We start from the raw sequence: 26,443 nt of genomic DNA on the forward strand, positions 1-26,443 counted from the left end.
AAGACCAGACTTACTGGTCTGACAGAGATTGGAGAAACCCCAAGAGTACGGCTCCCAGACACCCTTTTAGCTCAGTAATGAAGTCACTCCTGAGGTTCATCCTTCCGCCAAAGATTAGACAGGCCCATAAAACAGAATGAGATTAAAGGGGCACACCAGCCCAGGGGCAAGGACAAGAAGGCAGGAGGGGACAGGATAGCTGGTAATGGGGAACCCAATGTCCAGAAGGGAGAGTGTTGACATGTCATGAGTTTGGTAACCAATGTCACAAAACAATATGTGTACTAACTGTTATAATGAGAAGCTAGTTTGTTCTGTAAACCTTCATCTAAAGTACAATAATAAAAAAAAAAGTTTCCGTGAGATGATGCTTGAGCCAGGAGTTGGCTGAGAGAAGTACAAAGACATGGAAGATGAAACAGCATGACATGCTAAAGGTACTACAAGAAATTTCATGCAGCTGGAGCAAAGGGTGCACGTGTGTGAGTCATAGGAGAGGTAGGTTGTTGTTGCTGTTGTTGGTGTCGTTGAGTCAGTTCCGACTCACAGCGACCCTATGTACAACAGAATGAAACACTGACCAACCCCACACCATTCTCTCAGTCATTGTTATGCTTGAGCCCATTGTCAAAGCCGCTGTGTCAATCCATCTCCTTGAGGGTCTTCCTCTTTTTCACTGACCCTCTACTTTACCAAGCATGATGTCCTTCTCCAGGGACTGGTCCCTCCTGACAACATGTCCAAAGGATGTGAGACAAAGTCTCAACATCATCACTTCTAAGAAAAATTCTGGTTGTACTTCTTCTGAAACAGAGCTGTTCATTCTTTTGGCAGTCCATGGTATATTCAATATTCTAGAAGAGGTAGGTGGAAGTGGAGTTTTAAATGGCTTTGTGTGTCAAACCAAGACATTCAAACTCAGGCCTTTGAAGAGTTTTAATCAGGGGCTTGCTTAGTATGTTCAGAGTTTTCTTTTAGAAACAGCATTCTAGTACCACTGTGAAGGATAGGTTGGATGGGAGCTTCAGGTTAGAGACAGAAAAACCACTTAGGAAGCTCTTAACCCAGGAAGGACATGGGTACTTCGATTATGATAGATTATATAATAGCAGCAGAGATAGAAACAGTGAAAATAAACTGAATTTGAGAGATGTAAAAGAAGTCAAATCTCTAGGACTTGCTGACTGATTAGCTGATGATGATTGTGAGGATGATTCCTAGGTGTCTGGTTTGAGTAACTGGCTAGATGGTAATGGTCATTCATGAAAATACAAAATGTGTGGGTGGAATCTGTTACCTACCTGCAAACCTGCTTCTCTCTTCTGAACCTAATTTACTGACCCATTCACCCAGTCAAACACTCTGGAGTCAGTATTAGTTACAAACCAATAGTTACAAAATTAGTTACAAAAATTAATTTGGTTACTTAGCAACAAAATTAGTTACAAATTCTTATCCATTCTACCCTTATTCTTAAATGCCCATGGAATCTGTCCCCTCTTCCACCATTGTCACTCACATTGTCTAGGCCCTCAACTCTCATTTAAATGTTTGCCATAGACTCGTAATCGGTTGGTCTGCCTTGGTCTCTACCCAATTTATAGTCTATAAAATAGCTACCACTAGCTATTTTTTCAAAACACTATGGCATAGGTTTAAAATCTTCTGATGGCTCCTTATCACCTACAGAGTAAGGTCCTTCCCCATATTGCCTCAGCCTACCTTTTCAACTCAGTTCTAACTCCCTAGTGCGTGTTCGTCCTACTTGCCCTCCTGGCTGTAGGTCCATACCCTAAGCACCCTTTTCACTTTTGTGTTTTTACTTAGTCGGGAATGCCCTCCCTGTCCCATTTCTTCACAGGGCAAGGCCCAAAATTCATCCTTCAGGATTCCACTCAAATGTCTTATCTTCTCTTACTAAAATGTGGTTTGTTTTGGAGAACATACCATGTGCGTTGGAAAAGAATATGTACTTTGCAGCTGTTGGGTGGAGTGTTCTATATATGTCTGTGAGGTCAAGTTGGCTGATTGTGGCCTTTAGATCTTCTGTATCTTTGTTGAGTTTCTCTCTAGATGTTCTGTCCTTTACCAAGAGTGGTGTGTTAAAGTCTCCTACTATTATTGTGGAACTGTCAATTTTTTCTTTCAGTGTTGTTAGAGTTTGTTTTATGTGTTTTGGAGCCCCGTCATTGGGTGCATAGATGTTTATTATGGTTATGACTTCATGATGGATCATCGAGAGAGGTAATTTTTGTGAAATGTAGGTATGCAGAAAATATGTGTGGGTTTATATTTGGTTCAGTCAGCAATTATTAAATATCTGCAATGTGCTAAACACTTGAAAATACAACGATGCAAAGGACAATCCATGCCAAGGAGCTCTGCGTAGGGAAAGACAGACATCAACAATGATAATATGTCTAAAGCAGAATTAAGTATCTTTCTCCCACGAAAATTACTCCTTTGGCAGTGTTCTTGATAGAAGTTGTTTAACAATGATACCATCTCCTGAGTTAGAAAACATGATCTCATTTTACTCTTTTCTCTTCCTCCAACATCTTCTCATTTACCAAATCCTGCCCATTTGATCTCAGAAATGTCTTTGGAATCTTGCCATTCCTTTACATTCCCACTGCTGTAATCCAGGCCTTTATTTCTTGTTTGGACTATTATAGCTGTTCTCCCAGATTTCAGTCTTTTATCCACACTGCCAGTAGAATTATTTTCCTACAAAACAAATCTCATCATGTTACTGTCCTATTTAAACACTCCTTTTGGCTCTCTTTTTTCCTATAGAATTAAGTCAAAATTCCTTGGCTTGACTCAAAGTCTTTCAGAGATCAGCCTGACCTCAGCTCTCAGTGGTATTTCCCACCATTCCCTGTCATAAACCCTGTGTTCTGAGCCACTCAGTTGTTCATTGTTGCCCCTACAAAACAAAACTTTGACTCCAGGTATTCACATATACTTCCTTTTTGTCTGGTAAACTCATTTAAGACCTTTCTCAAAAGTCTCCTCTCTGAAGCATTCCTTTCTTCATCTAATGCATGATTACTCATGTGCTCTTTCTCTGTTCCCATGGTACTTTGCCTATATTCTGTTAAAAGCATTACTGCACCATATTAATTCCTTTATGTTAGCTCTTACTATGTGCCATGTACTTTGCTAAGTGCATTTTATGTCTTATTTCACTTCACAACAACCCTGTACATGTGAGGTATTTTAAATAACCCCATTTTACAGACGAAGAAAAGAAAGCTTAGAGATGTTAAGTAATTCACCAATTTCACACAGTTGGTAAATAGAGCACCAGAATTAGAACCCAGCTCTGATCTGTCTCTAGAGCTTATGTTCTTAACCATTATGCTCCACTAGACCATTAGCATCTTGAGGTCTGAGACTGTGCCGTCATTTAGTTCAGAAATATTTATTGAGTGCTTACTATGCGTTAAACACTGTTCTAGGAGCTGGGGCTATAGTAGTGAACAAAAAGAGACAAAGATCTCTGTTTTATGGAGCTTAAATTCTAGTGGAGAGAAACTGAGAAACAAAATAAGTAAATTTTGTAATATATTAAAAGGTGGTAAGTTTCATGGAGGAAAAAATTAAAGCAGATAAACTGGGGTTAAAAGGGATAAAGTGGACAAGTAAAGCTTCACTGAGAGGTTGTCATTTGAGCGAAATCTGAAGGTGAGGGAGTGATCACATGGGGAGAATAGCAGAAACTGAAGACATAGAGATGGGGGGTGGCGATCAGAACACATAGGCCATTGAAAGGACTTTGGATTTTCCTCTGAGAAACGTGAGAGCCTGTGGAGAGTTTTTGTACAAAGAATGATCTAATCTGACTTATACTTTAGAAGGATCGTTCTGGCTGCTATACTGAGAACAGACTCTAGGAGTGGCCCTTGAGACTTATCCTAGTTCAGACCCTTTCTGCCACTTTATTGTTGATCTTGCTGCTTGTTAGGACTAATAAGAATTTATTCACTATAAATAATGAGGATTTAATGGTAAAAAAGATAAAAACAAATATTTTGGTGCTTAAAGAGTTATGCTTCACAATTAGAGTCACATAACAATGTATGTATAAATTTTTGTATGGGAAAAATTTAAAAAAATCAAATGATGCATTGCATTGGGCAAATCTGCTGCAAAAGATCTCTTTAAAGTGGTAAAAAGTAAAGATGTCACTTTGAAGACTAAGGTGCGCCTGATGCAAGCCATGGTGTTTTCAGTCACCTCATATGCATGTGAAAGCTGGACGATGAATAAGGAAGACCAAAGAAGAACTGAGGCCTTTGAATTGTGGTGTTGGCGAAGAATATTGTATATACCATGGACTGCCAAAAGAACAAACAAATCTGTCTTGGAAGAAGTACAGTCAGAACGCTCCTTAGAAGCAAGGATCGTGAGACTATGTCTTACATACTTTGGACATGTTAGCAGGAGAGATCAGTCCGTGGAGAAGGACATCAAGCTTGGTAAAGTAGTGGGTCAACGAAAATGAGGAATACCCTCAGTGAGATGGATTGACACAGTGACTGCAAAAATGGGCTCAAGCATAACAATGATAGTGAGGGTGGCAGGACTGGGCATTGTTTCATTCTGTTGTACATAGGATTGCTATGAGTCAGAACCCACTTGATGGCACCTAACAACAACTGCCTGAAACACTCTTCCTCAAATTTTGTCAAGGCATGCTCTCCCTTGTCAGAGGAACCTCCTCTGGCAGCCTTATCTGAAGACCCTTTGAGTCACGCCTTACCCAGTTGGCCTGCTTGCTTTCCTTCATAGTATTGACCGCTCACTAAGCCTATCTTGTGTGTTAATTCATTCACCTATTTTTGTCTACCTGCCTCCACTATGGAACCTCCACTATACTATAGTGTGAAAACAGGGGCCTTATATGTCCTATTATAGCTATTTTTCTGGTATCTGGACTATGCCTGGTACATAAAATAAAGGAAAGATTATCTACTTTAAAAAAAAAAGAGTTATGCTTCACTTGTTTAGAAAATGTATTTTTCCAGAATACTACATTCTCTGACTATTAATTAGATGTTACTATGTCATTATTTTGGTATCCCAAGTAGCCAGCACAGTATCTGGTATATAACCCATGCATTGCCGTCAAGTCAATTCCAACTCATAGCGACCCATAGGGTTTCCAAGGCTGTGTAAATCTTTACGGAAGCAGACTGCCACATCTTTCTCCCACGGAGCAGCAGGTAGGTTTGAATCCCTGACCTTTTGGTTAGCAGCCAAGTGCTTAATCACTGTTCCACAGGGGCTTCTATCTGGTATATAGTAAGTGCTAATAAATTTCAAAAGCCTTACAGTTTTTCATGGCAATCCAACTTTAAAACAACATTTTTAGATAGGAAATTTAAATATGGGTTAGGCATTAGATGACACATTGGTACTTTTTTTTATGTGTGGTAATGGCATGGTGGCACAGTGGTTAAAAGCTCAGCTGCTAACCAAAAGGTCGGCAGTTCAAGGCACTTCGCCAAAGAAGACATTCAGGCGGCTAACAGACACATGAAGAAATGCTCATTAGCCATTAGAGAAATGCATATCAGAACTACAATGAGATATCATCTCACCCCAACAAGGCTAGCATTAATCCAAAAAACACAAAATGATAAATGTTGGAGAGGTTGTGGAGAGACTGGAACACTTATACACTGTTGGTGAGAATGTAAAATGGTACAGCCACTTTAGAAATCAATTTGGCGCTTCCTTAAAAAGCCAGCTAACCCGCTACTTGGAATATATCCTAGAGAAATAAGAGCCGTCACACAAATAGATATATGCACACCCATGTTCGTTGCAGCACTGTTCACAATAGCAAAAAGATGGAATCAACCTAGGTGCCCATCATCAGACGAATGGATAAACAAATTATGGTATATCCACACAATGGAATACTACACAACGATAATGATGAAGCCGTGAAACATCTTATTAACATGGAGGAAGCTGAAGATCATTATGCTGAGTGAATTTAGTCAGTCACAGAAGGACAAATATTGTATAAGACCACTGTTATAGGAACTCATGGTTTAAACAGAAGAAAACATCTTTGATGGTTACAAGGGTAGGGAGGGAGGGTGAGGATTATTCACTAACTAGGTAGTAGATAAGAATTATTTTAGGTGAAGGGAAAGACAGCACACACTACAGGGGAAGTCAGCACAACTGGACTAAACCAAAGCTAAGAAGTTTCCTGAATACAATCAAACACTTTGAGGGACAAGAGTAGCAGGGTTAGGGGTCTGGGGACCATGCCTTCAGAAGAACTAGATGGTGCCCTACCACCAATGACCACCCTGACAGGGAACACAACAGAGTCCCTGATGGAGCAGGAGAAAGGTACGATGCAGAACTCAAATTCTAGTAAAAAGACCAGACTTAAAGGTCGGAATGAGACTGGAGGAACCCTGGAAAGCATGGCCCCCGGATTCTCTGTCAGCTCAGAACAAAAACAGTTTCTGAGACCAACTCTTCAGACAGGGATTGGACTGGCCTGTGGGGCATAAACTGATACTCGGAGGAGTGTGCCTCTTAGCTCAAGTAGATGCAAGAGACTAAACGGGCAGCTTCTGTCCGGCGGTGAGATGGGAAGGCAGAGAGGGCTAGGAGCTGGTTGAATGGACGTGGGGAATCAGGTGGAAAGGAGGAGTGTGCTGTCACAGTATGGGGAGAGCAATTAGAGTCACATAACAATGTGTGTATAAATTTTTGTATGGGAGACTAACTTGAAATGTAAACTTCATTTAAACTACAATAAATAACAAAAGGTCGGCAGTTTGAATCCACCAGCCGTTCCTTGGAAACCCTATGGGGCAGTTCTACTCTGTCCTATAGGATTGCTATGAGTTGCAATCGGCTCGACGGCAACGAGTTTGGATTTGGTTTTTTGGAATGGCACAGTGACGCAGTGGCTAAGCACTCAACTGCTAACCGAAAGATTGGCTATTTGAACCCACCAGCTGCTCTGTGGGAGAAAGATCTGGCACTCAGCTTCCATAAAGATTTACAGCCTTGGTAATGCTATGGAGCAGTTCTACTCCGTTCTGTAAGGTGGCTATGAGTCAGAATCGAATCAACGGCAATAAGTTCTTTTTTAATGGCATGGTAGTTAATATTTAAAAGAGGCTTATCAGTTAGAGCTACATATTGAAGTGCTTACTGGTAAAATTAATGGTGTCTAGATTTTGCTTTAAAATGCCCCAGCAAAAATAAACAAACAGATGTAGGAGAATTAATTAAAATAGGTAGATAAAATGTTGATAATTGTTAAATCAGGTGATAGATACAGAGGGTTCATAATACTGTTCTATCTACTCTTATGTATATTTGAAATATCCATAAAAGTCAAAAATATATATATACAGAAATAAATGACAACATTTTATTTGGTAGTTCTACCTTTAATAGTTTATCATAAAGAAATAATCAGATATGTTCAAAGATATATGTAAAATAATTTTCATCTTTGTGACCTTAAAACCAGTTGCTGTCAAACTGACCCCAACTCATAGTGACTCTATGTGTGTCAGAAGAACTATTTAATAGGGTTTTCAAGGGTTGATTTTCTGAAATAGATTGCCAGGCCTTTCTTCTGAGGTGCACCTCTGGGTGGACTCGAACCTACAACCATTTGGTAGCAGCCAAGCACATTAACCATTTGCACCACCTAGGGACTCCTTGGTGTTCTTACAGTAGCTAAAATTTCAACAACCTAAATACTAACAGTTGGAAAATAAAAACTGTGGTATAATCCATGCAGTAGAATACTATGAAGTCCTTAAATTATTTTAAAGATTATTTAATGACTTTAAAAAATGTTCACAATAAAATATAAAATGAAAAAAGCAGAATGGGAAATTAGATAGAATATTATCCCAATTTTGACTAAAAAGTATCTATAAATATTTATAGATAAAAGACTTAAAGGAAATACACTAAATTATTAAGAGTAGTTATGTCTAGGTGGTAGAATTTTAGGTGATTTTTATTTGATTCTTTCTACTTCTCTGTATCTTTTTTTCAATTTCTTTAATAAACTTACCTGCTTTTATGTAAGTAAACAAACAGAAGGCAAAAAGTCTCAGGTTTAAACCTTTTGACCCAGTAATACCTCTTATATAAGGATAAACCAACCAACCCAAACCTGTTGCCATCGAGTCGATTCTGATGAAATAGGGATAAAATTCATGTTCTGAGATGTTTATGGAATTGCTGTTTATATTAGCAAAAAATTTGGAAATGTCTAAATGACCAACAAATGGAAAATGATTAAATTATGGTACATCCATATTATGCAGCCAGTAAATTTTTTCAAAGAATGAAATACAGGAATGCTCATGGTATAATAAAAAGGAGGATACTGAATTGTGTATACAATATGATCTCAATTATGTTTTTAAAAAAATTAAAAATTGAAGACGGTCAAAATGTTAGTACATTATAGGTGATTTTAATTTTAGTTTTTCTACTTTCTGTATTTTCTGAATTGTCTACACTGAGCATGTATTATTTTATAATCAAAAACATTATTTAAATGCTTCAAAAAAGGATAGCATGCAGGGAGAAGGAAATGGATGTTTAAGGAGTAAAGAAGAAGCCTGGAATCACTGTGTCTTAGGCTGAGTTCTGTAGAGGAGCAAAATAAGTGAAGCATGTGTATATATAGAGCCAATCAGTTGAAAGGGGAGTTTCCTTGGTGTATAGCCTGCTTCTAATATATATAGGGTTTCCAAGGAGCACCTAGTAGATTCAAACTGCTGACCTTTGTTTAGCAGCTGTAGCTCTTAACCACTACGCCACCAGGGTTTCCAAAGCACCAGCCAGATAAGTGTTATTTTTCCTTTGCAGAGACCTGTGTTGGCTCCCCATTGCCTTAGAATACCTGAACTTTTAAGCCACAAATTCGAGGCTCTTTATGATGTGGTCTCAAAGCTATATCTCCATGTACTTTTTTCTCCATCCTTAGCATTCTACTTAACCCGGCTTGGCTAACACTCGGTATTTTTGCACATGCTACATCCTCTAAAACATTCAAGGGACAAACAAGTTAGATGACTTGTATCCCCACTTTGGTTCTGCTATATACGGGTGACTTCGTGACCTTTATTATGTTATTTTAATCTCTCTAAGCCTCAATTTTTTTCTAATTTCTTCATCTTCATAATGTTAGTACCTGCCTCAGGGTTCGTAGGATTCATTTAGATAATGAACACAAAAGCGTGTTAAACTAAATGCACAGCACATATGTATGGCATTATTTTCTGCCTACCTCTGTCAGGATACTTTTAACTTCAAATAACAGAAACCCAAGTGAAAATGGCTTAAACAATGAGGAATCAAGTCTGGAGGTAAGACAATTCCAGGGTTGGTTAATTCAGCACATCAGTAATACCAGGGAAACAGGGTCCTCCCATCTTTCTGCTTTGCTATACTTTACCTGTTGTTTTCTTCTCTTGGGCTTGTTCCCCTTATGGTCCTAAGATGGCTGCTAGAGTCTTATCTGTCACATGCAGACAACACAAAAATGTTCAGAGACAGAAAAGGGGAAGGTCCCTTTTGTATGCCCCATTTTAAGAGCAAGAAAATCTTTCTAGAAGCTTCCCCTTGCACCTCCTTCCTCCTTTTACCCCATAAACTTACCCTCATGTCTAGTTGGCAGAAATTGTAGCACATGTCCGTGCCTAAACCAGTCATCACTGGGAAAGGGAATGAGCTAATCTTGATTAGTTTACACCAATCATGATTCACCCCCCAGTGCTGGCTCCTACCTTTCCTGAAGGAGTAGATGCCCAGACAAGGACAAAGTCGGGGCTCTGTTAGGAAGGAAAAAGATTGTGATAGCACAGTGTTTTCAGGGATGATCTTAGTTTGTTAGGGCAAAGAGATCTAAAGAAGAGGCGGTGAATAGTAGATTTAGCATAAAGGAGACTTTGCTTATAGTAGATCAAGATTTCAGTCACATCATACAAAATGATGAGAGAACAAATGGGATGAGAAGAGTATGAAACTTTGTTTTGCTAATTTTACGCCTCAGTTTTAAAGTTTGTCTTTATGCCTAAATAGGTATGCAGTGGAACTGATGAAGACCCTGATGATAAAAATGCACCATTTCGACAGAGACCATTTTGCAAATATAAAGGACATACTGCTGATCTCCTTGACCTTTCATGGTCTAAAGTAAGAAATACTTATTTGAATTACATATTAATTGTCTATAACTATGACTTTAGGATAAAAACAAATGTTTTATCTGCATGATTGTCACACTGTCATGTGTTTGAATGTTCATATATACTTTGTGGGAGTTACCTATAAATTAAGTAAAAAACATCAGGTTAGGCTAATAAGAAGTGTTTATATTACTTAGTGACTTCTGTCTGGATCTTTGTATGCATGTTTATATGCAGTAATTTTGCAAAGTAACTGTCCTCAACAAAATGGGTATGACATCAACTACAAAGGTGAAGTCTGGTCTGTCTAACCAAGGCAGATTTGGGACTAATCTGTTATATTCGAAAAATTATTAATTTAGGTTTAACAATTATAATCTATAAATCAGTGGTAAATCTTCATTCTGTAATTTTTTTTCCTTAGAGCAAAATTATTTCAGAAGTAAAGGGGCTGTTTTGCCATTCATCAAGTATCTTAGCAGTTTTGCCAAAATTTAAAGAAATATTTTAAATTTTATGTAAGGTATTTGAAGCATGAAACACTTGTTGGAATTTTTGCATAATGCCTTACACTTTCTTTGTATTAAAATCTGTCAGTATCAGAATCTAAAATCTATTAATTTGAAAAAGGCAACTAATGCATAAAAGCCATGATATCCATATATTTTAACTATGTCAAGAGAATCTCATATCCCACAAAGATATCACTAGTATATCTTAGAAAGTCAGGCTTTCCCTGAGCTCTAGATTTTGAATCCTTCCATTTATGAATTGCTGCTCCTATCATAACTATTTAGATTTTTTGAATGCTTTTTATAACCCATCTGTCATAATGTCTTTCTCTAATCACCCCGAACAAGCTTGGGCCTCGTCTTGGTTACAGGTAGTCTGGTTTTTAAAGTGAGCCCTAATCATGTCATCCATTGTTCTTCTTCCCTGCCCTGTGTCAGTGAGTTAGTTGTGAGAAGATGGGAATCTAAGGTGTCCTTAATCTGATTATCATGTTCATCTGCAATAAGAAGTACACAGCACATACAGGGAATCTTGCACTCATTTTACTTTCTTAAAGCAAGCCAGTATTTTTTCCTGAAATGCAACACTAACTGGAAGAAATTGGATCTCTATTGACCACCCTTTTGTCAGAATTAATACCTTTTCTTTGAACTCATTCTACTTAACCTTTCTGTAGCATTTGTTGATTTGATGCCATTGATCTTTCTTAAAATACTCCTTGGCTTTAGAACACTAAACTTTCTTGATTCTCTTCCTGTCTCGCTTACCACTCCCCTGTTTTTTTTTTGTGGAGGCAACGTAAATAGTAAAAAGAGCATGAGACTTAAAAAGAGAAGATCTGGATTTGACCTCTGGTATCTCCATTTACAGGAGCCCTGGTGGTGCGCTAGTTAAGTGTTCGGCTGCTGACCAAAAGGTTGGCGGTTCGAACCCACCAACCACTCCGCGGGAAAAAGATGTGGCAGTCTGCTTCCTTAAAGATTACAGCCTGGGAAACCTTATGGGGCAGTTCTACTCTGTCCTGTAGGATCTCTATGAGTCGAAATTGACTCTGTGGCAACAGGTATCTCCATTTACAGCGTAGCCGCAGGCAGATTATCACAAATTTCACCTATTAAAGTAATAAGCAGTTTCTCCCTCACAATGTGGTTGTGGGGATTATGGAGAATCTATGCAAATAACCTGCTGTATGCCAAGTACTTTTCATTCACTCAAAACACTCTGTTGATCACTTTTCTGTTGCCACCTGCAGAGGCAATATAACCTAGTGGTTAAGAGCATGAACTCTGGAGCCAAATTCCCAAGGGTCATATCCTACTTAGTGTGCCCCTTAAATAATTGTTTGACCTTGGGCAAGTTACTTAATGTCACCATACCTTATCTGCAAAATAGGCATAATAAAAGTAGCTTCCTCATAGGGTTGTAGAAGAAGCTTAACTGAGATAGTAAATATAAAGCACTTGTCTAGAATACAGTAAATGTTTAATTAGTATTAGCCATTATTATCATCATCATCCTCACCGTCACCATTCTGTGCCAGGTAGTGTTGTAGGTGCTGGGAATACAAAGTATGAGTACGTGTTTTCTATTTGTACCCTCAAAACAACCTTATGAGGTAGCTGATGTTTCCTTACAGATAAAAAACTAACGCTAGTAGAAGTTAAAGAACTTACCTAAAGGCATATAGCTAAGAAGTAGAGGAGTTGGGATTCAAACCACATGGCTTTGGAGCATTACTCTCTAGCCCATTCCTGTGCCTCATCAGCTAATCACTACTAGGTAACAGGATTACAAAAATGACAAACGTTGCATGTGTTGCAAAGATTTAAGAAATCTTAGGGGGGACCTCATACCATCAAGAAAGCAGTGCCGGGAGCAGAGCTCGTCCTTTGGACCGGGGTCCCTGCGCCGAGAAGCTCCTAGTCTGGAACACTGATGAGAAGGCCGAGAGAGAGAAAGCCTTCCCCTGCAGCTGACACCCTGAATTTGGACTTTTAGCCTACTTTGATATGAAGAAATAAACTTCTCTTCATTAAAACCAAAAAAAAAAGAAATCTTAAAATTCTTACATGCTTTCTTTTGTGGCATTTTTTTTTTAATGAAATTAAGATGGAGCAATAATGTGAGTTAATATCCATTCAGCTACCTACTTGTCTCAAGCAAGTAATATATATTTTTAGGGACTGGTGTCAGTGCATTCACTGTTTTTTTACCAGTCCCTAACAAGATCAATGTAGAATACCAGCCAGAGAAGAGATGAATACAGAAAGGGAGAGAAAGTGTTTAGAAATTTTTATGGCACTTTTTCAGAGTAATAGTATGCCTGTTGAATCTAATATTTAAAAATTGGGGCTTCTATTTATATAATAATAAAAAATGGGGCTTGTATTTTATGTCTTATTTTCATTTCATTTTTCTAGTAATTTTTTCCCCTATATTTTACAATAGTTTTGGTATATAACTCATTGGAAATTAAAAAAACGAAAAACAAAAATGGTCCTTCACCACAAATAGTTTAAGAAGCATTGGTCTAAATGACAGTTATTTCAGCAGGGCTGTGTCCCATGTAGGAATGGGCATGTCCTCACATTCCCCACCCCCTACCCCCAACAAAAAAACCCAAAGCCGTTGCCATCGAGTCGATTCCGACGCATAGCGACCCTATAGGACAGTAAAACTGCCTCATAGAGTTCTAAGAGATTTGACAATTTCTACTCTCTAATTGCCTTGCCTAGGATGTGACAGGTGCGTTATCGGACAATCTTTTTAAAGACATTTTAACTGACAGTTAAGGATCCAAATGTGGGTTGAAGTTCACCAGTGTTATCAATGAGAAAATAACTAAACTGAAGTGACAATTAAATGAATAGATGTCTTGTACTCATAGCTAAGTTCCTATATATGAAGGCTATGACAACTAAGGCACAGCTTAGTTCTCTGCCTCATGCCTGGTAAATTTCTTTTGACATAAATCATAAGATTCATCCTAATTTCAGAGTAAGAAGTGTGAAAAAGTCTTAGAATCAATGAAATATAGTAATTAACTGTTTAGAAAAAGATGAGATCTTCCAAGTAAATTGGATAATCTTTTGTTCTTTCTGATGCTGCATACAACCATAATAGTAACAAAACTATTGAGATACATAACTCAGAAGTTCATTTTTATTGTGTAAGTTTTTTTTTTCCCATATGGTGGTAAAATAATCAGTGTCCTTTTCTCCATAGAACTACTTTCTGCTTTCTTCTTCTATGGATAAAACAGTCAGGTTGTGGCACATTTCCAGAAGAGAATGTCTTTGCTGTTTTCAACATATAGATTTTGTCACTGCCATAGCTTTTCATCCAAGAGTAAGTAACTATTTATATAATTTTTTGTTGTTGTTACACTATAAGGAAGGCGAGGGAACCTGGCTTCTCTAGAGGGCAACTAGATTACAGGGAAAAAAGTTATTAACAGCCATTTAGTTAAAAGCAACTTAATTTAGTGTTTCCTTTTGCTTTAAAAATTGAGAAAGGAAATAGATATTTTGCTAGTCTGAATTAGAAGAACTGGGAATGTTATATTCTAAATATAACAGTGAAAAGACACTCAGAATTCTTTATGAGACATGAAAGGTATACAGAAATAAAGTATCCTATTAAAGATAAGTGGTATTGGAGATGGAGGAAGAAGGGGAGACAGCAGATGGATAAATGAGAAAGGGAAATACACAGGCGGGAAAATTGGGAGGGTTGAGGAAGGAAGAGACAAAGAAGAAAAGGTGAAAAGAGTCAAAGGCCCAAATTCATTTCAAGAGATACTTAATTCCTATTAAATGTCAAAACACTGTTAATCTCAGTATCACTTCTTATTCATTTTCAATGGCTAAATCAGTTTTTTGCCTCTGTAAGTATAAGGGAAATCACATGTTGATGCTGACTCAACTAGCGAGATTAAAATAAGTGGAGGACTTGAGCTAACCCACCAACTTTCGTACCCCTACACTGATGTATAATTACATTTCCAATCATGTCCTCATCTGTATATGTTTAACACCCATTCTTTTTTCCCATTGTCTTTTTTTTATTTCATTATGATAAAATACATATAACAAATATTTGCTGTTTTAACCATTTTTAAGTGTACAATTCAGTGACATTAATTACATTCCCCACGTTGTATGATCATCACCTCCATCTACTTTCAAGAGTTTTTCATCACTCAAAACAGAAATACAGTATCCCTTAAATAATAACTCCTCATTCTCCCCTTCCCCGGCCCCTGGTAACTACTAGTAAACTTTGGTCTCTATGCATTTGCCTATTCTAGATATTTCATATACATGCAGTCATACAATATTTGCCCTTTTGTGTCTGACTTTCACTTAGCATATTGTTTTCAAGGTTCAGGGTTGGGTAAGAATAATAATATTGAACAGAGTAGAGATTTTGTTTCTTGTTTTGGCATTCCAGTTATTTAATCTTCACTTCTTATATTGCCAAAAATTAGATCAGCTTAACGATAGGACTGGTTTCGTTTAGAACAGGTTTCTCAACCTTGGCACCATTAAGATTTTGGGCCAGGTAATTCTTTGTTGAGGGCAGAGGGGAAGAGACCACCTTGTCCATTTTAGTATGTTTTGCAGCATCCCTGGCTTCTATTCAATGGATGCCAGTAGTGCAAACCACCCCCCACCACACACACACAATTGTGACAGTCAAAAATGTCTCCAGACATTGCCAGATGTCTCTTTGAGGCCAAATTGTTTCCAGTTGAGAATCCCTGGTTTCAAGTCAAATTGAGAATTTGAATAATGACATACTTCTCCACTGTCTTGTTGTCATAGCTCCCAATAATGACTGGTCCTGTGGTCTGCTAACTGGTGTTTCTCGTTTATCCAAGTGTTACATGTATCCCAGAGGAGGATATGGGTAAACATACCATTATAGGATAATGTTTCCCAAAGCATGTTCCTGCTAGATGTTCCTTTTTATTCTGTCCCCACCAAAACAAAGTCTGTGATTAAAGAAGTTGGAAACACTACTACTTTATCCCCGTTTTGGAGATTCAGAATGCGTGTTAACTTAATAACAGCTCTGAGAATTCTGCAACCCAGAATTTCTCAAACTTACTTGATCACAGGACTCTTCTCCCATGCAGGACACACTCAGACACATCTGTTAACATCCACACCATGGAAAAGGCAGTTTAAGGATATGATAAAGTGATTAGAGCATCATTTCTTCAAACTAAATACTGAGGTTTTTAATTGTTGTTAAATTGTTTTTGGTGACTAGAATTATGTTTGCTTGAAGACTACTTCAGTACTTTTAAAAGAGATCTGCATATTTTAAACATTATTTCCAATATTTTGATTTGCTAATGGGTTTTTCTTGATATGGTAAAATGAAAGCTTTATCTTTTGCCAACTTCTTAGGATGACAGGTATTTTCTAAGTGGGTCATTGGATGGAAAGCTCCGACTTTGGAATATACCTGACAAAAAAGTGGCTTTGTGGAATGAAGTAGATGGTCAAACAAAATTGATCACAGCTGCAAATTTCTGTCAGAATGGCAAATATGCAGTTATTGGGACATATGATGGCAGATGTATTTTCTATGATACAGAGGTAACTGATATTTTATGTAATTTATATAATTGAATACTTAGAAAAACACTTCTGCAACTTAGGAAAAGTCGATCCTCTCTGGACTTTAGCTGTCTTATCTGTAAATTGGGGCAAATAATACCATGTCTCTCTGAGAATTGGATCTGATGATCTTTGAGGTTCCTTCTAATTCTCATATTTTTAATTTATAATTTCTCTCTAGCATTTGAAATACCATACACAAATACATGTCCGATCTACCAGAGGGCGCAACAGAGTAGGAAGAAAAATTACTGGCATTGAGCCTTTACCTGGAGAAAATAAGGTACTATATATACTATTCAGAACCATCTCTCTCCACATTATATGTAGGCTCTTGAAAATTAGTTCTTGATATCTTGGCAAAGAATATATTCCCTTTCCTATGGAATACCGTATTTTTACACAAATAACAGACATATTATACATTTTTTGCCAACCGCGCAATCCCTTCACGCATTATTTTCCTAGGCGCACTATGCTCGTTATATGTATGGGTGTGTTATTTGCTAAAAAATACAGTACTGCTTTTTCTGGTTTGGGAGGTATATTTGTTCTGCATGTATGTGTAACACCCTTTTTAGGTTATAGCTTAACTTAGACTTTAAAATGATGTTTTTAACTTTTGATTTATTTGTAGATACTGGTAACTTCAAATGACTCCAGAATCAGACTGTATGATCTTAGAGATTTGTCACTGTCCATGAAGTATAAGGGTTATGTCAATAGCAGTAGCCAGATCAAAGCAAGTTTCAGGTAAATTCTCAAAAGAGACTACAACATTTCTCCCCTACTCTGTTTTTTCATTCATCCGTGCCTTATGTTTTTATCATGTTTTTATTATTTTTGCACTGTGACACTTGGTATCTCATTTAATCATCACATAATACCTTATCCACTTGTATGGTAGATACAGTTAGAATTGTCCCTTTTCTGCAGATTAAGAAACTAAGACAAAGAAAATTAAGTGCTTTGCCTAAGTCACACAGTTAGTTGCAGAGCCAGAATTAGAAGACTCCTAGCTCCAGCTTTTTGCTTTTGTCCTTTTATGTAAGCTTTTTTGTAAATAATTTATTTTTTTGTTGTTGAAAATATACACTGCAGAACTTACTCCAGTTCAGCAGTTTCTACATGTAAAATTCAGTGACATTGATCACATTCTTCAAGTTGTGCAGCCATTCTCACCCTCCTTTTCCCAGTTGTTGTTTTAAGAGGTTTTCTTGCCCACTCCACCCTGCTCCATGATCCTGATCCTTTTAGGTATGGGAGCTAATAAAGCATTTTAACATCCTAAAGCACAGTGTCCTCATATTTATACCTTTCCAAAAACAAAAACCAAACCCGTTGCTGTCTAGTCAATTCTGACTCATGGTGACCCTATATGACGAAGTAGAACTGCCCAATAGGGTTTCCTAGGCTGTAATCTATACGGGAGCAGATTGCCAAGTTTTTCTCCCACAGAGCCGTTGGTGGGTTCGAACCACCAATCTTTTGGTTAGCAGCAAAGCACTTAACCATTGTGCCACCAGGGCTCCTGGAAATAGGGTTACCCACCCCTTTTTCCCTCTAACCCTCTTTCAGCCCTTATCAGTTCTTCCCTTCTTGAATTACCCAGTACGTTGGTAAGGTACACTGATTCTCTCCTTCATCCCTTAAGCCAGTGTTCCTTCAAGTGTGGGCTAACCAGCATCACAGATACCTAGGGCTTTGATAAAAATACCGATGCCTGGGTCCCATATCAGACCTCAGCATTCAAAGTGAGGAGTGAGACTAGGAGTCTGCATTTTCAACACGCTCCCTCAGGTGTTTTTTAGGAATTTTAAAGTACGAAGTACTGGTAAGAGCAAAACCTAAACAAAATTTTGATTTTTTTTTTTTCCTTTTTCCTCCACATTTAGCCATGATTTTACTTACCTCGTTAGTGGCTCAGAAGATAAATATGTTTATATTTGGAGTACTTACCATGATCTAAGCAAGTTTACTTCAGTCAGAAGAGATCGCAATGACTTCTGGGAAGGTATTAAAGGTAAGTAAACACCTACTTTTGCACGTCTTATTAGTGAATAAAGTTAAAATGAAGATGTACTAGAAGTAAATTTGTATAGGCATTATTTTAGAGAGACCCTTTGGCAGTTGTAACTGCTTTTGCTTTGTGTTTGGATTTACTTGTTTGATTTTTCTATACTAAGGAAGAACTTAAACTGGTGTAAAATTTGAGAGGTCATGGAATCTCAGAACTTGTATGTGGTATTTTTTTAGAAAATATTTTAGGTATTTTTTTTAAATAGTTCTTAGTTATTGCTCTGTTAGATTTAAAAGATATTTGGCATATAATATACACACTTTGTTTGTCCTGTTATTTAGTATCAAGTTTATCAGTTATGCTGAAGTAAATGTTTTTTCTCAGCTCATAATGCAGTTGTTACATCTGCAATCTTTGCTCCAAACCCAAGTTTGATGTTATCTTTGGATGTGCAGTCTGAAAAATCAGAAGGCAATGATAAAGATGAAGATCCTGAAGTTTTGGATCCCATGCCCTCTGGTAGGCACTGTTACTTTATTTGTCCTGTATTTTTTCTAGTCAGCATTTAGTAGCGTCACTCACCTAGTATTGGGTATTATGAGATTTTCAGGAGTATGAAGAATATTGTTTACAACATAATGGTTGTAGGATATCCTTTTCTGAACATTTCAGTAACATATTCCTCTGAAGTTTTCTTTCTTTTAAGTTCACCTGGAAATTAAAAATGAAAATTCTGGAATCTCCTAGTTTTTTGTTGCCAACCATTCTTTTTGGAGAAATGCAAACAAGACATAGAAATATAAAACTTCTTTAATAATCTGTCTCTCCTACTAAACTGTAATCTCCGTGAGGACAGACACTTTATATGTCTTATTTATTGTTGTATTGCACTACAGTTCTACTCTGTCCTATAGGATCACTATGAGTTGGAATCAACTCGATGGCAGTGGGGTTTTTTGGCAGCACTGTGCTTGCCTGCCTATTAAAAAAAAAAAGCCAAACCCATTGCTGCCAAGTCAATTCCAACTCATAGCAGCCCTATAGAACAGAGCAGAACTGCCCCATAGGGTTTCCAAGAAGCAGCTGGTGTATTCAAACTGTCGACCTTTTGGTTAGCAGCCTGGCACTTAACCACTGCACCACCAGGGTGCCTGTGTATGGTAGGTACTTAATAAACATTTGTCAGATGAATGAATGAAAACAGTGCTATTTTCTACTTGCCACAAATTAACAGCTTCTCAGGATAGGTAATTATTTACAAGACTGTAATTTCTTGCCAAGGAGCCCTGGTGGCATGTTGGTTAAGCACTCAGCTGCTAACTGAAAGGTCAGCAGTTCAAACCCACTAGCCGCTCCTCGGGAGAAAGATGTGGCAGTCTGCTTCCATGAAGATTACAGTCTTGGAAACCCTATAGGCAGTACTACTGTGTCCTACAGGGCTGCTATGCGTCAGAATCGACTCCATGGCACTGGGTTTTAATTTCTTGCCATTTTGCAGCATATGCTTTGAGAATGAGTAGTAATTCCAGTTATATAAAATCCTCAGATTCTGAAGTGAAAAGAAACCATCAACAAGTAGTACTGGGTTCCAATTATGTAAAAATTGTCCCTGTTAGTCATTAAGAATATGGTAAGGCCATGCAAATTTGGACCAGTTGTTAATGAAAACAAGTTAGTACTATTCACATCAGTTACAGAATGGCTTCTTAAATGTGTTTTGTCACTCTAGAGACTACAACCAGACCTTTTAGAGAGACTTAAAGCTACAACAATAGATACAGTGTACAAAGGGTACTTCTAAAAATATTTGAATACTGAAAAGTTCTCAAGTGTTTTTATTTAATCTCTAGTCGTTTCCCTAGTAGTAGTATTTATACTATCCATTTCTTTTCTCGGTGAAGAAAACTTTTGATAAACATTTCCTGAATACAGTCAAACACTTTGAGGGACAGAGTAACAGGGGTAGGGGTCTGGGGACCATGCTTTCTGGGAACATCTAGGTCAACTGGTATAACAAAGCTTATTAAGAAAATGTTTTGCATCCTACTTTGGTGAGTGGCATCTGGAGTCTTAAAAGCTTGCAAGTGGCCATCTAAGATGCATCAATTGGTGCCAACCACCTGGAGTAAAGGAGCGTGAAGAACACCAAAGACACAAAGTATTAGCCCAAGAGACAGAAAGGGTGAGTTAAACCAGAGACTTCATCAGCCTGAGACCAGAAGAACTGGATGGTGCCCAGCTACCACCAATGACTGCCCTGACAGGGAACACAACAGAGAGTCCCTGATGGAGCAGGAGAAAGGTGGGGTGCAGCACTCAAATTCTGGTAAGAAGACCAGACTTAACGGTCTGAATGAGAGACTGGAGGAACCCCAGAGAGCATGGCCCCCAGATTCTCTGTCAGCCCAGAACTGCAACAGTTTCCGAGGCCAGCTCTTCAGACACGGATTGGACTGGACTGTGGGACATGAAGTGATACTCGTGAGGAGTGTGCCTCTTAGCTCAAGTAGACACAAGAGACTAAATGAGCAGCTTCTGTCCGGAGGGAGATGGGAAGGCAGAGAGGGTTAGGAGCTGGTTCAATGGACATGGGGAGTCAGGGGTAGAAAGGAAGATTGTGCTGTCACAGTGTGGGGAGAGCAATTAGGGTCACATAACAAAGTACATATAAATTTTTGTATGGGAGACTAACTTGAAATGTAAACTTCATTTAAACTATAACAATAAACAAACAAAATTTAAAAAAAAAGAAACAGAGGCAGGGATCAACCCAGGCGTCCTCAGCACCAAAGCCCATGCTCTTTGTCACTAAAAGGCCTGGTTTGTCATGAAATGTGCCCAGGGGATGCTAGGTCCAGAGCTGGAGTGTCCTTGAGTATGTCTAGGTGAGAAACTGAAGGTGCAGAGGCTGTGACTTGCCCGGACCACAATCGTAGGTTTGTGACCACTCCAGAGTTGAAGCTTGGTATTGTTATGGTGATGTCCTGGTCTTATCTAACACTTCCCCCTTTGCAAGAGAAACTTTCAAAGTATTTAAATACCTGTATTTGTCGGGAGCAGAGTTACCTAACAATCAACACTCATGGAAGCAGCAGTAAAGAAATCAAATGATGCATTGCATTGGGCATATCTGTTGCAAAAGACCTCTTTAAAGTGTTAAAAAGCAAAGATGTCACTTTGAGGACTAAGAGGTGCCTGACCCAAGTTATGGTGTTTTCAGTTGCCTCATATACATGCTAAAGCTAGACAATGAATAAGGAAGACCAAAAAATAATTTATACCTTTGAATTATGGTGTTGGCAAAGAATATTGAATATACCATGGTATGCCAAAAGAACAAACAAATCTGTCTTGGAAGAAGTACAGCTAGAATCCTCCTTAGAAGCAAGGATGGTGAGACTTCGTCTCACATACTTTGGACATGTTATCAGGAGGGACTAGTGCCTAGAGAAGGACATCATGCTTGGTAAAGTAGAGGGTCAGCGAAGAAGAGGAAGATCCTCAATGATATGGATTGACACAGTGGCTACAACAATGGATTCAAACATAGCAACAATTGTGAGGATGGCACAGGACTGAGCAACTTTTTGCTGTTATACATAAGGTTGCTAAGTCAGAAAGGACTCAACAGCACGTAACAACAACAGCAGAGTTACCCAAAGTGAGGGAGCCACCAGCCATGGAGGCCCCAGACCCCGCCTAGAACAGAGAATCACCCAGTAGGACAGAGACCCCCCTTTGCAATTCTTTTTCAGCCCTGCTGATTACATCAAGAAATAAGACTCAGCTCAGTGCTAGTGTGTCTTAATGCCTCTCTAACACCTCTTCTAACCACCACCCGTCTGTCAGTTTGTCTTGGTGTGGTGGCTTTCATGTTGCTATGATGCTGGAAGCTATGCTACCAGTATTTCAAATACCAACAGGGTCACCCATGGTGGACAAGATTCAGTAGAGCTTCCAAACTAAGGTTAGGAAGAAAGACCTAGTGCTCTACTTCTGAACATTAACCAATGAAAACTTTATGGAACACAACAGAATATTGTCCAATATAGTGCTGGAAGATGAGAAGATGGTGCAGGACCAGGCAATGTTGTACATAAGGTCTCCATGAGTAGGAGCTGACTCAACGGTAACTAACAACACTTAACAACACCTCTTCATCCTCCCCTTCCAACGAAGAGACATTCCCAGGGCTACATCCTCCAGCAGACAAGAGTGTACAGCTAGAATAATACCTCTTGGCTTTCATTTTGTTTATTTTTAAAAAATTACTTTTTATGTCTAGCAAGGAATATGGTTTTTCTTTTTACAGTAGGGAGGTATATAATTTCCTTTTTAAGTAAACTTGAAGTAAAAATTAAAAAAAAGAAAACTTTTGATAAACAAAGGTGAACTTCAGTCTAGCACTTCTTTAATTACAAAAGATTTAAAAATACAGAGTCAGAATTATTAAACCCTTACAAAATGCCTAGTTTGGAAATAGTTCTTTCTATTTTCGGTATTTCTTCTCAGAATCAAATCCAGCTTCTATCTTCTAACTTTAGTCATTTGGTTTTCTCTTTTCTTCTTTCTTTTCTTTTCTAGTGATACCTTTTTACCCTCTATACATTTTCCCTTACATATTCCACAGAAAATTCTAGCTTTTAGAATTTGAGGAAAAATGAAGAGTACATGGTATTTTTAAAAAAAACTTCTAATGGAACTAAGGTTCAGTTACTTCACTGAGTCCTTTTTAAAGAGGTACAACTTTTAAAAGCTTATACTCAGATTTGTGTTTGCTGTTTTGTTACCTGTCTAGGAGCCCTGATTGGCAGTGGTTAAGAGCTCGGCTGCTAACCAAAAGGTCAGCAGTTCGGATCCACCAGGCACTCCTTGGAAACCCTATGGGGCAGCTCTACTCTGACCTATAGGGTTGCTGTGAGTCAGAATCAACTCAATGGCAACGGGTTGGGTTTGGTTTTAGGTGTAATTTAGACAGCCCTGGTGGCACAATGGTTAACAGCTTGGCTACTAACCAAAAGGACAGCAGTATGAATCCACAAACCACTCCTTGGAAATCCTATGGGGTAGTTCTACTCTGTCCTGTAGTGTAGGGTCGCTATGAGTTGGAATTGACTCAACGACAACGGGTTTGGTTTGGTTTTAGGTGTAATCTAGACAGCCCTAGTGGCAGAATGGTTAAGTGCTCAGCTGCTAGCCAAAAGGTTGGTGGTTCAAACCTACCAGCAGCTCCATGGGAGAAAAGACTTGACGATCTGTGCCCATAAAGATTACAGCCTAGGAAACCCTATGGTGCAGTTCTACTCTGTCATATAGGGTCAGTGTGAGTCACAGTCCACTTGACAGCACACAACAACAATATGTGTAATCTAAGAATAAAAGCTTAAACCCAAGGGTACAGGATCATAAAATATACCTGATTGCCTACTCTCTTTATCTCTGATATATTTGGCAAGTTGAGCTTGTTTTCCTTGTGTGTAAAATGGTGGTAATACGTAGTTTACAGGGTTGTGGTAAGAATTAAAGATAACATATGTGAAGTGCTTAGCAAAATGCCTGGCACATAGTCGACATCATTAACATCTTCACTATTATTGTATATTATAAAGCATTTTATGTATATGATGAATTATTTTCTTCTCTATCTTTTCTCATCTCCCTCAGTTCTTTGCTGCTGCTGCTATTGCACAGCACTACTTTGAGATGTGCTAAAAAGGTGGTAAGAAATAGTCAAAGGCTTAGGATATGTTTTAGCAAATCTTAGTGAAACCATTTTGCCTAACACATCCTGTATACAACTTTTCTAGTTAAAGTTGGTATTATTTTCTTCCTTACTAACTACTTCTTCTTAAATATACAATTTTGCCTATGTGCAGTAGAGGTAGTTAACACTGAATTTGTTTTGTTAAATATTTTTACACAACTGGCAAATGTAAAAGGTAAGCACTTTTGCTGTTCAGCATAGCTACATCGCTGAAAGGTGAAAGGTGCTGTCAGCATTCACAGAGCAAACATGTACACTTCATTTCATAGCAGTTTAAATATATCTTGCTCTACACTAAACCTTACTGTCAACCTCATCAGAGACCCGTTAGCCTCAGACTTGCCCAGCTGATTGCATTCTGCCATCATTCCAGTCCTTGGGGCTGAATAACAGGCTAGCCTCTTGCCATGAAATGAAGCATTAGAAGAGTTTGAGGCCTAGACTACCTGGGACCGGGCTTCCAGGCCCCCAGGGACTATATCCCAAGCCAGGGAAAGACCAGCTAAGACAGGTAAGTGGAAGTCAGCCTCAAAGAGGAGGGGAGGTACAATAGAACGAAAGGATTACAGGAATGAGCCGAAAAAGAGAGAGACAGAAAAGGTAGGGAGAGAATCTTTCCCCCCAAAGGTGGAGGTCTTGGGCATGTGACAGTTGTGGTAGCAGGCTTCATATTCCTTGTAAAATGAACTAAAAACTATTTTTTTATGCTTTTAAGGTATTATGAAGACAGATAACACAGAAGTTCTTCTCTCTGCTGACTTCACTGGAGCAATCAAAGTGTTTATTAATAAAAGGAAAAATGTATCTTAATTTGAAATCACATTTAAAATAGGCGTATCAGTAAGTTTCTATATGTATCAGAACTGAAAAAATATTATAGTGCTTCAGGCTGACATCCTTTTTTTTTTTAAATTTTTATTGAAAATCATTCAAACATAATATATTTTTGAGAGGCAGTGTTGATGATCTAGTAGACCCTGGACTTCTAGACTAGAAAGGAATGTGGCTAGAATAACATTGCCAAACATTAGGCTTTATGTTTCTTTATGTTTGTGTTTTTATTATATAATTGTTGTGAACAAGCTCAGTTTTCTGCATGAAGACATATTAATATATTAATCACATGTGTGTGCCTTCTGGTTACATGTACTAAATCTAACAGTTAAATTATTCCCATGGCTCTTTTGGCTTCTTAGTAGGGGGAGAGTCTTGTTTCTAGCTTAAACGATTTGTTTTGCACAAAATTTCATTTTTAAGGAAAAGTGGTATCTTTTGACTGAGTTATTGTTTTGAAAATGGTATATAGGTTTTCACTAGGTCAACAACCATGTGTAAATTGTTTTTATAAATTTCTCAATTTGGGGACAAGTTTTCTTTTGTGGTCTAAATTGTGGACTTAGGATTCTTTTCCTTGAATGTGTGTATATATATTTTTTTTTCTTTTTTTGCCACACTGGAGCACAATGTTTCTATGTAAAGAATTCTTTTCATTCTTTATTCATGAGCACCAGGCTTTGCTCACTTAAAAAAAAAAAATTAAGCCGCATAAAGGAGTGAGTCTTCTTTTTTACAATAATGTAAAAATGAACCGTTTACATTTTTTTAAAGCATTGTAGTTTTAAAAATTAAGCTTTGTTTTGTTTTGAGTTGTTGAATTTGAAAGCCTTTGTAAATACTTATATAATGTACCAATGAAATAACATCTGGGGCAATATAACCCAGGTAATGTTGTTGATGGTTAGCGTATGTTTCTGAAAATTAAATATGTATTATTAAAAGTTGGTCACCAACACTTGTTAAACATGTGGATTTATTTTCAGATGACTTCAGTAAATTGAAGAATGTGAGAAAACTAAACTCTTGTTTTAATAATTTGAATTTTAGTAGACAGAAGATCAGATTTTGGATCGCTACATTATACTGCAATAGCTACATGCCTTTTTTTTTATTTTATTTATTTTGTTGTTGAGAACATACACAGCAAAACATACACCAATTCAACAATTTCTACATGTACAATTCAGTGTCATTGATTACATTCTATGAGTTATGCAACCATTCTCACTCTCCTTTTCTGAGTTGTTCCTCCCCCATTAACATAAATTCACTGCCCCCTAAGTTTCCTCTCTAATCTTTCAAGTTTGCTGTTGTCTTTTGATCCCATATAGATAGATCTTGAAAGAGCACAATGCTCAAGGCAGACATTCTGTACTAGTTAAGCTAAATTATTGTTTAGTTTTAAAAAGACTTCAGGGGATATTTTTAGTTTAAGGTTTAAAGATTATCTCAGGGCAGCAGTTTCTGGGGT

General features: G+C 37.9%; 1 protein-coding gene across 2 annotated transcripts in view; it reads left to right on the forward strand.

The window, feature by feature from the left end:
* Window positions 1–25,933, forward strand: part of WDR44 (WD repeat domain 44) — an 82,813-nt gene extending 56,880 nt beyond the window's left edge. For both annotated transcript variants that reach the window (XM_023734480.1, XM_004379803.2), the window contains exons 13-20: window positions 10,102–10,215; window positions 13,947–14,069; window positions 16,139–16,330; window positions 16,533–16,634; window positions 16,989–17,104; window positions 18,247–18,374; window positions 18,756–18,890; window positions 24,851–25,933. In XM_023734480.1, coding sequence (XP_023590248.1) covers window positions 10,102–10,215; window positions 13,947–14,069; window positions 16,139–16,330; window positions 16,533–16,634; window positions 16,989–17,104; window positions 18,247–18,374; window positions 18,756–18,890; window positions 24,851–24,945 — 1,005 coding nt within the window. In that variant the 3' untranslated portion in view covers window positions 24,946–25,933. The remainder of the gene's footprint in view (window positions 1–10,101; window positions 10,216–13,946; window positions 14,070–16,138; window positions 16,331–16,532; window positions 16,635–16,988; window positions 17,105–18,246; window positions 18,375–18,755; window positions 18,891–24,850) is intronic.
* Window positions 25,934–26,443: the final 510 nt, after the last annotated feature.

This window comes from Trichechus manatus, unplaced genomic scaffold (genome assembly GCF_000243295.1).
Source record: "Trichechus manatus latirostris isolate Lorelei unplaced genomic scaffold, TriManLat1.0 scaffold00068, whole genome shotgun sequence".
Classification (NCBI taxonomy): domain Eukaryota; kingdom Metazoa; phylum Chordata; class Mammalia; order Sirenia; family Trichechidae; genus Trichechus; species Trichechus manatus.